Consider the following 15,634-nt stretch of genomic DNA (forward strand, 5'->3'; position numbering starts at 1 on the left):
AATTTCTGTACAAAAAAGTTCAATAATTTTTTAAAAAGTGTACTAGCTTGCTCCAAAGTTCATTTCATCATTTATCCTATTCCTCCTCTGAATGATAGTATTAGATCTACTAGAAATATACCGAAAATGAACAAATGGTTGTTTAAGAAAATAAACTTGATATAGATTGGACAGGACTTTGGTCTGTCTGCGCAAACAACTTCATTTGACTATTTCTACTCTCTATCTTCCTTCTGCGATTAATAAAAGAAACCGAGTCGTGTTGATACTTTCCCAAAGGGTTGGACTTGATGAGGTTTTCCAATACCATATCGATTATGTTGACCGTGTATAACCTTTAACCTCTGTCACTGAAATTGCTGGATCGATGCGTACCTCAGATTTAGTTAACCTGAGTATGTCGGGAAAAATGTAATATTGTTCAATAAAGACCAACTTCGAAGGGATCCTTATTATATTATTTGACTATAACTTAAGTACTCAAAATTTTTATTTATCGTATATTTATTTGTTTATTATATTTTTTATGGACATATTTCTGGTTGTGTGTAGATTAAATGTTACCTAGAACAACAAACAGTAGCTACGGTTGTCATTGTTTAGAAATACTTACCTTTACAATGGGTAAAAAATACGTCGGTGCATAGCTGCCTATACGCAAATTAAACAATGTATATATATATATCATTCTGCCAAAAAAGGGTTAATATCATCTACTATATATTTTTGATTCAAATAATTTTTGTCATATTATTTCGAACAAAATTTTGTGTTATCCTGTTCATACAAAGTATTTGAAATCTCTTATTTAATCATTACCAAAATTGAAACCCAATTAATCTTTCAATACGTTTTCCACATATTCTATTATAGACTGACAATATTCAAGACGTCTGAGAAATTAAATTTTAATCACATCGTTGAATGGCAAGAATAAATGATACATAATATAAAATACTGTACAATACTTTTCCACTAATATTTTACTTGTTTCTGAACATTATATGCTTTAGTACATTATACTATGATATTTCCATTCCTATTCTTATCTGTGATAACTCTTTGAAAGTTAGGTGAGTTGATTTCTTGATAATTCAACCGGAATGTAAATTTCGCCAAGCGAAAACAAAGGTCAGGAGAATGCCTATACATGTAGATCTCATGCGTCTGTCTTCGTGTCTAAGGTCAGTGGGCGGGGAGTATTGAAATTGACATGGAAGGCCATGTGTAATTTAAATCTATTAAACAACATTTTTTAAATTTAAATTTACAATTTAATTTTCAATGAATTGGAATTATAAGGAATCTATAGTTGCAAACGTGGGATAATTTATGCAGATTATCCCACATTTCCAGCTATCATTGATGCCTGACATAACCAACAAACTAGACAGTAATTCTTAAATAAAAGTACAAAATGAAATCCAGTTTTAAGTATACGTATAAGATTCAGTGGAAGTCTTTGCGTAAAAACAATATAATTGTGAGTCTTTATTTCTAAAGAAAAGAGAATGAATGAAAATTTGGAAAAAACCCACGAGCTTCCCCACCCCCTGATATTTTCTGCGTATATATACATCTAGCTACACCCCCTGTATGTTCTTGGAAAGTCGAATATTTGCGATCCGGCAAATTACCTAATTCTTAATTTGAATTGAACAGATTAAAATCTACAATTATCCTTTTATGAATCATGTTGGTTTTCCATTCCTTTACTTCTACTAACGACAACATCTTGTAATATACATGTGAAAAGAACCATATCCTGTTATTTTGTTAAGATCGAGGATGGACTGTTTATGTCGCTCTTTTTTTAAAACTTCAAATGGCATATACAGGTTTTAAATCAAATATGTGTGAAATCTTAACTATCGCTTAGGGTTTTTCAGAAGTTTTTGCAAGTTCCAAAACAATTACCTTAAATTCATCTGAATTACACTAAAGTTTACAAGGTGATGTAGTGAGAAAATAGTTAAACATTCATTTAAATGTATTTTAATATATTTTTTGAACAGCGCATTTAAATGTATTTTGATATCGCATTGGACACGTTCTGTTAAGTTCATCCAGCTTTCAACGTTTTGCTGATTTTCACATTCATGTGATCAAGGATGTTAAATCTGGTTTTGTTTTCTGTTCAGAACACCGAACCTAAGATAGAACGACTCAAATCAAATCCAAGGTCAGACAAAATCGCATACTTAAAGGACAATGATCAAATATGATTTTCGTATCTCATTTGGATAACTAAATATTTTTTTGTCAATACAAGTAAATAAATTAAAAACAAGAGGCCCATGGGCCACATCGCTCACAGTAACTTTGGTGATGCAATTCTTTACCAGATCCCCCCTCTTCTTATATCTATTGTGGCCCCCTACCCCCCCCCCCTTCCCACCACCCCCATCTTGATTTTAATAATTTAGAATTACACTATCCCAGGGTGCTTCCACCTAAGTTTCAGCTTTCCTGGCCCACTGGTTCTTGAGAAGAAGATTTTTCCTATATGTTTCTATGTAAAATTTGGATTCCCTATTGTGGCCCCGCCCTACCCCAGAGGGTCATGATTTTAAGAATTTAAATTCTACACTACCCCAGGATGCTTCCACATAAATTTCAGCTTTCCTGGCCCAGTGGTTCTTGAGAAGAAGATTTTTAAAGATTTTTCCTATATATTTCTATGTAAAACTTGGACAATGGCCCCGCCCAACCCCCGGGGGTCATGATTTGAACAATTTAGAATCTACACTACCCCAGGATGCTTCCACATATGTTTAAGCTTTTCTGGCCCAATGGTTCTTGAGAAGAAGATTTTTCAAGATTTTTCCTATATATTTCTATGTAAAACTTGGATTCCCTATTGTGGCCCCGCCCAACCCCCGGGGGTCATGATTTGAACAATTTAGATTCTACACTACCCCAGGATGCTTCCACATAAGTTTCAGCTTTTCTGGCCCAATGGTTCTTGAGAAGAAGATTTTTAAAGATTTTTCCTATATATTTCTATGTAAAACTTGGATTCCCTATTGTGGCCCCGCCCAACCCCCGGGGGTCATGATTTGAACAATTTAGAATCTACACTATCCCAGGATGCTTCTACAAAAGTTTCAGCTTTTCTGGCCTACTGTTTCTTGAGAAGATTTTTTAATGACCCCAGCCTATTTTTTGTCTTTTCTTGATTATCTCCTCTTGGAAAGGGACTTGGCCCTTTATTTTTAACAATTTAAACTTCCCATTACCCAAGAATGCTTTGTACCAAGTTTGGTTAAAATTGACCCAGTGGTTCTTGAGAAGAAGTTGAAAATGTGAAAAGTTTATAGACGGACGGACTACGGTCAAAATTGATCAGAAAAGCTCACTTGAGCCTTCTAAGATATTGACATTACTCCAAGTGTTCCTATGGTATTGTTTGAAGGCCCGAGAAGTTGCGAATGAGGTGATTAAATTTTATTTGATAACCTGTTTTCCATTAAACTGTTAATAATTTTATACTAAATTTTTGATCTGACTACTCACACTACTGCAATTATTTTAAATCGTGATAAAATAAAGGTATTTAAAACAGTTTAAAAATTCTCGAATACCGGTATACCAGGTACATGTGGGATAAAAAGTCTCGCACATCATAAGATTTATGCAAATAAAAATGTCTCTTATTTGAATAAAAATAGAAAAAAAAAACTTTTATTATTCTTAAAAAAAAATTAATGATTCATTTGCTCTGTATAATTTCTTTAGGTTAGTATACATGGTATATTTACGTTGTTTCTATAAAATCAACACATTCCCCTAATCGGCCTATTTCCGAGATTTCGTCGACCAATAGATGTTGCATAAGTTAATTCCGAACGTCTTTTCTGCCGCTTTCCAAATGTCGAATATTGTACCGTAACAACTATGACCAGAATATTTTAACAAAAGAATCTAATGGAAAAATTACACAAACAAGCAAAGATCAACGAATTTGTTAAATAAAATGTTACGTTGAATATATATTGCGTGTTTGTTTAACATAACTGCCTTTAAATTCGGTCAACTTGTGATATAAACAATGATTCTTGGCCATAAACGAAGCTTTTGTTATGGACAGGAAGATGTTTTAAATAGAGATTGAAATTTCTATCAACAACATGTAGGCTTAGAGTGGCCGCTATTCAGGGACTACCATTTCGCAAAGCGAGCACCCATACAAGTTTGTAATACCACAACTTATACCAGACTTCCTCTGGTCAATCCTTTCAAGCATCACGGACAAGAAGGTCGTCTTTTGAACTGAGTATAGCTGAGAGGGCATTAAAACTATAGTGTTGAACACAGTGTGCAAAAACGTTCTGTTTAAAATAATTCTAGATTTAACCAATAAAGTATTGGGCAGACAGAATGACAGACAAAAAATGTTCTCAATCTTCGTGGACAGAAGTCATTAGGCCAGACGAGCATGACGGCAGGGATTCTTAACATGTCTTTAGGGGGACCTTTCCCACGGGGATGGTTGTACAAAATAAAATTGATGTGTATTCACAGCTTTTTGTAAGAAAGGTCTATCATGTACCTTCTATCCATTATTGATCATATAACTTCTGTTGATGACTTGCAACATGTATGGACCTTCGACACTCTGTCCGCTAAAGAGTTCTTATTCCGTGATATTTTTTCATGCGGTAAAAGCGAGCTGTCCTTTGATACCTGGTATAAAATAACACAGATTAAAATAAATGAAATATTACTCAATATGTAATCGATACAATCAATGTCATTATTGCTCTACTCGACAGAAAGTGGTGACGACATAATACGAATGAAAAATTCTCCAAGGGTATGGTCGGCGGAAAGGGTGAAAAAGATGTCTGTTTTTCGCACGCCATCTAGCGTCAATTCTGTGAATGACTGTTGGTTTTGCATTGGTGATCGTTGGTTTTGCATCGGAGTCTGTTGATTTTGCAAACGAGTCTGTTGATTTGGTTTTAAGGTTGTCTGTTTTGTATTTCACTATGTTTTTGAAATTAGTTGTTAGTTTTACATTAATGTCTTTTTTACCCTTTCCGCCGCCCACACAAGGGACGTTGAACGGACGTAAAATCATAATTAATTTTCACATGGGCAACATCTACTGTTTTAACTTGCAGCTGTTTCAGTTAGCGAATAAACATTTTTAAAAACATAAATATTAAAAAGTGATATAAGTTGTTGATATAGTATCAGTGCTTAACGACAAGGTTATTTGTATTTTTATTCGAAGCCAATGAGAAAAAGTACAACTATCCAAACGGGGAAATTTTATATTTCTAAACACTCTACATTTTTTTTATTAAAAAAAAGGGGGGGGGGGTATTATCCATGCTTCAGGTGCCTGTGGTTATTTGATGAAGCCAATAAAAGAAAACTATCCAAACTCTAAAATCTTATTGGGAGAGTGGTCCTTTCTCTAACTTTTTGTTACATTTTTTTTATATGCTGGAATTTGCATATGATTGACCGTACAAAAACATAAAAGGGGATGCAAGCAGCATCTAAATAAAAAATAACATGAAAACTGTAGGAAAAAAATCTTTAAAAAGTGTATATCGTTTTAATTTTACGATCAGACATTATGATGTTGAAACGCAAAAAAGTTGATGCAGGTAACACGATTAGTTCATTGCCACTACTAAGGGTCGTTTTTTTTTTTTATATATTTTAAAAATTGGAAAGTCGTAACTTTAGAAATCGAATGTAAATTTGAATTTAACCCCCCCCCCAAAAAAAAGAGTTGTAGAATCTCTCTCTCCTAGATTTTTCGGCGCAAGGTCATTGAAGGGCGTTTTTATGCTGAGTAGAAAAGCACCTGTCGCCCGGCGATGAAACATGTTTTAAAACGGCTAGAATGCACTGTACGCCATCTGACCACATTTTGGCTTCTAGGTGGTTTCATTTCTTCTTTGTAAAGGACTTCTTTTCTTTAAAAAATCCACTTTTTAAACGATATATTTTCCTCGTTGTTCTATTGTATAGCATGATTTTTACATACATAGAATTCAAACTAAACCCGGATTATTCACACATCATTATTTTTCCTTTATGGATACAATTTCTGTAAACCCCTCTGAAGGACAGCTGGTTTAATGTGTCCCTTAACTGGGCTTAAGTAGTACATGCAATAAGAAGAAGTCATATATTTTTCTGTGTCCTAATTTTTTTTATTATTGCGTAACCAGTAAACGCATACCTTTGTTAATTTTTTAAACCTTTTTTATCTGATTCTTTTTTAAAGATAAGGTTATTGAACTTTATTATTTTTCAGTTGTTCGCTCTATTAAGATAAAACCCATTTTTTATCACATTGAAAACATTACAAAATTTTAACGAAGATCTTAAATTTAGAGTAGATAATTATGTATGCAATTTGTTTTTTGTACTTTATATTTTTTATTAGATTTTTTTTGTTACTTGCTATTTACAAATGACCTTGAACCAAGGAAGAGGACTCCATTGCAAATAGACATTTTACCTGATATTCAATTACTTTTATTTTGAATATTATTGAAAAACAAATACTGCAATTCTGTTTTTTCCTCCTTTGTTCTTGTATTATTTTCCTCTTGTTATCAAAATGATATATATGTATTTTAATTTAAAAAATAAAATAATTAAATACACATATCTTGTTTCTTATAAACTTAACACTGGCCCAGAAATGCATTTACGATCTCGGAACACAAAGGAAACATTCCTTCGCGGATGAATTGGTAAAACATTGCAGACTCATTATATAGACAACCTTTTGTCCTTCATGCTTGGTATATATTTCTGTTCACGTAATTTTCAAAATTAAACATTGACTGAACACGAAAATAACGCATGACGGAATGAATTTATCTCGCTTACTTTTCGAATTTCACTGAAGTGGGGGAAAGGGTTGTTATCATTAAAACGCAAATTGCTCTCTGGAATTGACAAAGCCATGCTAAAATTATAAGTAGGATGACAGCGAAATTTTACTATAATTTTCATCACCATTTTTTTTAAAAAAAATGACCACTGTAACTGTAATCTTAAGTTTAATATAGTGTATACCCTTCCTTTTATCAATTTGGACTGAGTAGAATGATAACCTTGTCGCTGAGAACCAAATTGAAAATAGTTTTTACTTTTATATTATAAAAAATAAATACTTAAGTAAATCAAAATGACCTGAATTCATGCATTTTAAATATTTTACATTGTCCTCATGTATACCATTTTTTGGAACTTTTTCCAGAAATCACCGCGCACTTTGTTACCTTTTCCTCAGTGAACTTGAAGTACAAGACACCACAGTGTCTGCCATATCCTTTAAGTTTCATATTTAGATGTTAAACAGAAAATAGATGCTAAGATAGATAGATATTTATTTGGTATACTACATATACGTTGTTACAATGCATTATTGACAATATAATTTTATGATAGATATAAAAGTTGGCACTAAACAATAGAATTAAGATAAAATATCGGAATCAATCAGTTTTCGGAAGACATGAATATATATATGATAGACATTACATTTGTATACCAAGGATAACCCATGAAAGCCAATGGCTTATTTCCAATGGGGTCCTTATACTAATTGGATGTTAGATAAAATAAACAGAAAAAAAAATAAATACTATAGCTAAGATATGGGATCAAGTTGACAACACAGAGATCCTTAAAAATGAATTGTAGTATGAATATAAACCAAATATTCACATAATTGTAATTGAAACAACTAATGATAATAATAATAATAACTAGAGCAAAGCTCGTTGCAAAACAACGAGTAAGTCTTCTGTCCTGTTTTGACCGGAAGTAACGTCAACAAAAGAAAGCAATGAGCTAAGTCGTCTCCAGTGACTTTATAATTTCAATTTTGCGTCAAAACCTTAAAAAATAAGCTATTTTTGGCTACTTCCGGTTTGACCGGAAGTGATGTCGACGGACGGAAAATTAAGTTTTATGCTTCCAGTGACATATGTTCCCCAAAAACTTGTCAAGAATGGCAAAAATGTGCATTTTCTGACGACTTCCGGTTTGACCGGAAATGACGTCGCCGGACGCATTTTGACGACTTCGAATCTCCTAAAATGTAGGTTTAGCAGTCGCTTCGTAGCATTTGAAGACTGTTCAAAATATTCTAGAAAATTGGACTGGCAAGGTGGTCTGTAGCACACTCCAATCTGAACTGGTTCGGTCTTTGGTAAAAATAGATTAACCCAGATTGACTCTTGGTCCTTATTGTTGTTTATACCTTCCAGCTGGGTGAAGGCATATTTGTTGTGTATATATAAACAAATACCATCCCATGTTCTATTCCTATCACGTCGTAATATATGATAACCTTCAATGTTAATTTCCCCATCAAAAAACTGATTGATCTAGCCATGTCTCACTAACTTCTATGACTGAGGCTTTCGATTTTGTAGCAAAAATCCGTAGCTCTGAAATTTTGGGTAATAAGGACCTCACATTTAAATGTACAAAAGGCATTCCTTTCTGATTGAAGCACTGGTAGTGTGATTCGTCAACATTGGAAGGCATTGTAAGGACCAACTAACAATTAAAGTGACAGTCGAGATGACTTTAACTTTTACATCGTCAACCTTCTTTATTTATGTTATCACCTACAGATGGTGTTTATATCTCCCATTGGATAGTCGAGAGCATTCCGCAAATACCATTCTTGACATGCTTTTGACATATAAGTTGATGTTACAGGGTTTGAAGCCAGCATTTCGTAAATTCTGTCGCCGATATAATGACCTTGTTAGCAAATATATGTAACCCATCACCGGGACGTGTTTTGGCCGATTTGTTTAACAACAATTTTTAGGTCTTTAATTTGTTTTAATATTGAATTGGACTACGAAATGTTCTGTCTACATTATCAATGCAAAGGTCTTATGGCGGATGTGACAGATCAACAGGGGATGCTTACTTTTTCATGGCACCTGGTTCAACCTTTGAAATTTCTAGGAGTCCATGTTCATGTCATATCCACAGATGTGTGTATTTTTTAGGATAATTTTTAGATCGATTATTTTTCGTTATATCTTTTCCCTTTTCATTGTATTACATACAATTCATGATCCTGATATATTTTACAAAAATAGTGCAAAACGTATGTTTTAACTAAAAAAAAAAAGAAAAAGAAGACACGCATTATTTTCCCATGTACTTTATATCTTTTCTCAACTAAAATAGATAAAAAACAGGATTTAAATTCATACATATATATCATAAAAAAGTATATTATAACTACGCAAGTACTGTTTTTTTGGTCTTTAAAAAAAGTGAAAAGAAAGAAACCGAACAATTATTTTTACATCTGCTTGAGTACATAATAGTTGTATCTAAGGGATAAAGGAATCAACAGCAGTCTGTAAAAATCATCTAAAGGTATGTTAGCTGTGTACACCATAGCACCTGTCGTCATGACTAAACTGTTCTCAAATATCATAAGTATTCTAGTGTCAACGAACTTGAAAATTTATGATTCTTTAATATACATATATTTTGCGTTTTTATTAAAGTATACATTATTGAGCTATTAAAGAACATTTTTAGTGAAATCTAGCTTACTGTAATATCTCGATAAATTTAATTTAATGCAACTAGGACTCAAAATAATTATTAAACTCCTCATTAGCATACGTTTATAACTTATAATTATCAATTCGCCCTATTTTGGTTTTCCTATCAGTAAATGCGATCTACATTTCAAAGCCCTTGACCTTATTTATGAAAACTTAAGTGATATCTTTTTATATATGATGTCTTTCTGTGAACTATATTGCAACAGTAAACGAACACTCTTAAATTAAAATATTAAAAATATTTCAAAAATTTCATTTATCAAACCCAAATCTTGGACACTGATATTAAAACAAGAATGGATGACAAAATGTTGTTGAACACACTGGATGAACCGGAAGTAGTCTCCGGAAGTCTGACGTTGGTCCGGATTGTTCGTCCGTTCAGAGCCTGTATAGGTCTGTAGTTATTGGACAAAGAGTGAGCTTTGCTGGAATCTGTATATAATTTTCTGAACTTCTCCATCTGCAATGTAAAATTTAGCAACATGAACCGACCTTATAAATATCTTTTGTACAGTTAGATTTTTATTATTTACTTAACTCGTTTTCATCCTGATATTTGTTATGTTTGACATGCACATCTATAGCTTTTTTGTCGATTTTCTCAGTGATTAGAAACATCTATTGAATTGCTTTCATCTGATTACCTGAGCAGAAGAAATGGGAATCTTTTGCCAAAAGACAGTCCACTGTACTGATTGAAAGCAAGGGGGCGTGGTTAAACTGCCTTCGTACCGGAAGTATTGACCGAACATCATCGGCATCAGATGGCGCAACTTAAAACCAGGAAACTTAAAACTGTTCCCTGCAAGAATTTTGGAATTTATTTTTTAATTTTTCCCCTTTTATATTAATATTGATTTCATTGTTCATTTTCGTTATGTGTTACTATAGTGTAAGGTAAAATATATACCGTCGTAAACTTCTATGTTCGTCATGGCTTCCACTAACGGAGAATAATTACAATTGGCGTCGTCATTTATCTATAAAAAATCATTCTGATTAATTACAAATGATTTATCGTTGCAATTTTAATATTTTTTTTCGATAAAATGCAAACAGAAATATCAATAACGTGCAATTAAAATTTAAACTGTTTAAAGAATAAACTATTCCTGATAAATGGATAAGTTTCTGGCATACTTACTTCGAAGAAGAAACCAAGAACGGCCAGTCCTGCGTGTTTGTCGGCGGCCTCATTAACGTTATTATAACGGCTGTCGTACGTCACAATGTGAAGCTGAAAATAGAAACGTGTGTTTTATTTCAAGTACTCTGAGTCTCAGTTGTTCAAAGACGTTAATTTCATGATTTGTAGTTTAAATTTTACCTCCATTGGATAGGACATCCCGTTGTATGTATGCTCCGAACCTTTGGTGTTGTTACTACCCCAGTGGAAGTGGAACTGCGCCACTTTGTAGGTGGAGTGAACCAAACCTCCACCGGAAACCATCACAGAGGCATTATCTTCTAAGTCCACTTTCACTTTTTAAGAAAAAAGCTAAACTACCTAAATTTATTAAGTAATTCATGCGGGCTCAATAATGCTTCTAACCCTTGAATTTCATAAATTATACTAGATAAAGCTTCCGGTGAAAATTATCATGTACTAAATCTACAAATCCCGTTTATCTGTTGATCCGTAAAATTAGTTTACCAACATATATCCCTTTTTGTGTCTAAACAGAATATGGAATCTTTTCTAGTGTCAAAATTATCTCAGGATTATCTCTTTCAGTATAATAAATGAAGAGTTATGTTCCATAAATACTAATATACTAAACATGTATTTCGTTTATAAGATCCCATTTTACTTGAGTGGAGTTGAACTTACCAGTGTGCCCGTTGTTTTTCATTGACAGATTATACGTAGAGCCTGGTTTATCGAAATCATGAAGCCGGAATGGTACCAGTTTTCTATCATACGTCATAGTTGCGATGGGAGGGAGATCAATGGGGGACTGGGCCTGTTCATCGCAGATGGGATAACTAGACTTCCAGGAGGATGGGCCGTTTGATCCCTCTTCGTATGACCAAGTGTGGCCTGCTGAATAATACATGTAATTTGTCTGTCAGTGCAGGCACAAAGTATCGGGGGGAGGGGGCTGCTTTTTCACGAAAGTAATGTTTTGATGTTAATCTGACAAGGATACTTTCACTGAAATCTACCCCGTTTTTGCACAGGGGCTTGTGTAGATAAAATAAATCAGTTAAAAAAATTAGTACCTAGGAGAAAATGTTTTTTTCTCCTAGGTACTAATTTTTTTAACTGATTTATTTTATCTACACAAGCCCCTGTGGTTTTTGTTGCAGTGTGGAAAATACAGTGTAACTAGTGTTAATTGTAACGGGGACCGTTACAGATGTTCCCCAAACGCTCCCCAAATCCCTCTTTGTACCTTATTCATGTTAGACTTATTTTGTATTTGCTCAGTATCGAAGGATTTCATTTAAGAATAAAACGTTACAATGATATCAACTTTATATTATATAACTTTTGCATGCGCGCGCACATTCATACATATGCAAAATGATCATGGCATGTGGGCTAAATTATTAACATATCTTTATATACTGAGAATCAAAAAAAAAATAATACAAATATAAAATATGTTACCATTTTTCAAGCATGATATTTATTTTGCGCATGCGCACATGCATGCACGTCCTTGCATTCAATTTTAATAGTAGCATAATGTAGGATTCCTTTATACCTATTCATATTTTAAATTTCACCCCGTTTTGTTGAGAACGAAGAAAGTTATAGAAATTTAAAACTTCAGCCAATCAGATTGCAGCACACGTGCACGCACGTGCTTTCTTGATAATTCTTATAATTCAAACTGTAGATCTCCATAATGTATGACTATGTTCAAAATTTTAAAGGATTATGACAGAAAACAAGAAAGATATTGAGACTTTAATTTCAGCCAATCAGAGCGAAGCACACGTGCATGTGCGTGAGATCTTGCTATTTTGACCATGTCATCTTGTTTATACTACTAATATATCTTTACGTTATGAGTTTCAAAACATTTCATCAAAAAATAGGAAAGTTACGGCAATATCCATTACATTGATCATTTCACGTGTTGCACGTGCGCGCTCTTGCAAGCACGTGCGCGCAAAATGACCTTCGTTCCGCAAATCTACATAACATGTCTATTGACCCTAAAAAGGTTTCACCTAAGTTGGATGTGTAGTTTACAAGATCACTCGCGGACAAAATTTTCCCAGGAAGAAAAATAATAATAGTAAGAAACAGAGTAAAAACAATATGTACCCCAACTTCGTTTGGGGAACATAATTACCTCCTACGGAAATGTAATCAAGTGCATGCCCGTGAATGCAACACTATAAGAAAATCTTGTCAAAAAATGGAACCTTCACCCCATCCCATCCCCTCGAAATAGGTTCTTTCGAGTTTGAGAAATTTTGATTTCTTTATTCTTTCAAAATAAGTTTCTTGTATGTTGCTGACAATTATGATTCTACACCCTATCCTTGAAAACGAAGCTTCGTGCCCACTTTGTGCAACTTATTGAAAGTTCGTCATCAGCCCGGTAGAAGATCACATGTCACTTTGTGCAACTTATTGAAAGTTCGTCATCAGCCCGGTAGAAGATCACATGTATAGCCATTAATGCTCAGTTATTAACATATGAACAAAAGATTTAATACTCTTGAAAGATTTTTGGACCAGAAATGTTTATGGTAGGTATTTAAACAGAATCTGTCTGATCTTTAAAGATATTAGAAACTGTAAAATTATATAAGAGGTGTTTTAAGCAAAACGCTGCTTTTATGCTGTCTGCGTAAACAGCATTAAAATAGATTGCATATAAATCAGCTATGTCAAACACTTCAAAAGCAATCAATCCAAGGCCTCAATAATCTAGCAATTCTTAGCATTCAAGTGATAACAAGTGTCACATTTATACTTTCATTTGTCGTAATTGCTATTTCAGTTGTGCAATACTTGTGCAAATAAAACCCTTTGAGTCCTTTGATTGGTTAGTAATATATCTATGATATTTGATTTAATTACTAAGTAAATTTTCCAAAAGAGCATCACTTTAAGAAAAATTATTAATTTTTTTACTCAACTTCAGAATTTCTTGCCCGTGTTATTTCCTCTCTTATCGATTTACAACTCTTACCTCCATTAATAATAGGCGCATTCCCTAATAGTAAAGCAACAAAACAATATATGGACATTTTCGCCATTTTCAGCAGTTTCAATCACCATCAAAAACAAAGTTCAAAGAAGTATTTATAAAATATAACCTTGGTGTGTATTAGCCCTAATCGGATGAACAGGAAAGACGAAACGCTTCGTGGTTTTCAATGTTCAACTCAGGGGGTCTTTTGGAACCCGAAGGATCCTACGAAGGCCCATTGTTGTCTCAACTAATTTCCAATCCTCTGTCCAGAAATTTCAGACTTTCTTCTCGGTTTATCATGCATTCATGCTGGTGTATTCTTAAACAGGCACCCAAATAATATTTATATAATTTTTCAAATAAAATAGAAGGGGATGGGGTGCTCTCCCACTTTATTCTATTTCGATAGTTTTCTTTTTTAAAATTCTTCCGTTTCCTTGTTAGAGTTTTTTTTTTAGACAAACCTCTTTGCTTTCAATTGTTCAGAAGTTCTGATGAATTACTTAACCCCCCCCCCCCTCGATATTTCTATACCTTAAAAGTGGTCCTCCATCTTATAAAGAGATTTTGCATATTGTTCAAAATATTCGCTTCTGCATGACTAAACTACATGTATTCCCCTTTCTTTGTAACGAGTTTTAAACAAATAAATGTCACAATTGAGATTGCTTTACTCTTTCAGGACTGTAATTGACTGTTAAAGATTCCGATTGTTTGAAAATCCAGCCACTTATTTTTCATATACTTGAAGCAGGTGAACGATATTTCAATATTTTCTCCATTGACGTGTTCCTATTCAATTGCTGTTCCAAAAGTCCGCGGACCATGTCAATTTCTCTTAAGCTATATATTTTAAAGAAATTTAAAATGAGCACATGATCATGTATAAAAATATTAATTTTGCTCACGTGCGAAGTTTAATTCTATCTGATTTGCTAGAAATCATATTACTTAATTTAAAATCAACATGCTTTGTAATCGGTCCAGGGAGCCTAACAAAGTTGTGAAGTCAAAAACAAAGTGTCATGAGTTTCTAACATAGGAAATTATAGAATACAGATCTCCCCCCAACGAATGTTGTCTTGAAGTAAGGTAAAGCCCCGCACTAAACTAACAGGGCACTCTAAGGCGGAATATTCCTTCGAAAAGATTATATAAATCAAGACAGCGTACCACATATACCATGATGCAAATTACGTCACTTCCTTTTTGCACAGGAGATAACACAATGAAGCGAAACTGTAATCCAGATCAAATAATCCTTTCGTTTCTCGGTAGTTGCATTGTGATAACTTCCTGTCTCTTTTGTACCCTTCGGTTCTCCGCAGGTCATGTGACCTGGAGTGTATATAAATACGGAGACAATTGGGTTGATGAGAGAGTCTGTTGTTGACGGCTGATGAGAGAAGATCGCCAGAACAGAAGTCAAAGGTGTAGGTACTTCAAGGGAAACCTTGGTGAAATAAAGTCTTACGTGTCTGAAATAGACTTTCGAGGCTTTGGTTTGTTTTTATATTGTACCTTGATACACTTTGACTGAAGATAAGAAGCGGACGCGCTTCAGTCTTTGGAAGGCGCACGCGCTCCCGAGAAACGAAGGCGTTAGTGTATATATTATTAATTTAAATTTGTGATTGAGAAATTTGATTATTCTTTAATTGTTCAGATAGAACAGCCGAATCCCATAAAAGAACCCGAAAACGTTACATAAATTTGGTGGCAGCGGTGGGATTCGGCAAATAATCGAAGTAATATAAATTTTAAATTGACAAGTTTTTAATTGTGTTTTATCTGCCTTTGTAAATTAACGTGTGCGATGGAGGAAATGATAAATGAGGAGATATCATTTCTCGAAAGGAGTTGTGAGCGATTGCGCCTTGA

The 15,634-nt window shown here is 33.7% G+C and overlaps 1 protein-coding gene across 1 annotated transcript; it reads right to left on the reverse strand.

The window, feature by feature from the left end:
* Window positions 1-9,156: 9,156 nt before the first annotated feature.
* LOC134283731 (carbonic anhydrase-like) lies at window positions 9,157-13,871 on the reverse strand. The gene is made up of 7 exons (XM_062766209.1): window positions 13,751-13,871; window positions 11,425-11,637; window positions 10,921-11,075; window positions 10,738-10,830; window positions 10,504-10,573; window positions 10,238-10,395; window positions 9,157-10,053 (listed from the first exon to the last, which is right to left on the reverse strand). The coding sequence occupies exons 1-7, from the start codon at window positions 13,815-13,817 to the stop codon at window positions 9,850-9,852; spliced, it is 960 nt and encodes a 319-aa protein (XP_062622193.1). The 5' UTR covers window positions 13,818-13,871; the 3' UTR covers window positions 9,157-9,849.
* Window positions 13,872-15,634: the final 1,763 nt, after the last annotated feature.

Source organism: Saccostrea cucullata, unplaced genomic scaffold (genome assembly GCF_032062105.1).
Source record: "Saccostrea cucullata isolate Sc308-1 unplaced genomic scaffold, CSIRO_AGI_Scuc_v1 ctg451, whole genome shotgun sequence".
In the NCBI taxonomy this organism is placed as follows: Eukaryota; Metazoa; Mollusca; class Bivalvia; order Ostreida; family Ostreidae; genus Saccostrea; species Saccostrea cuccullata.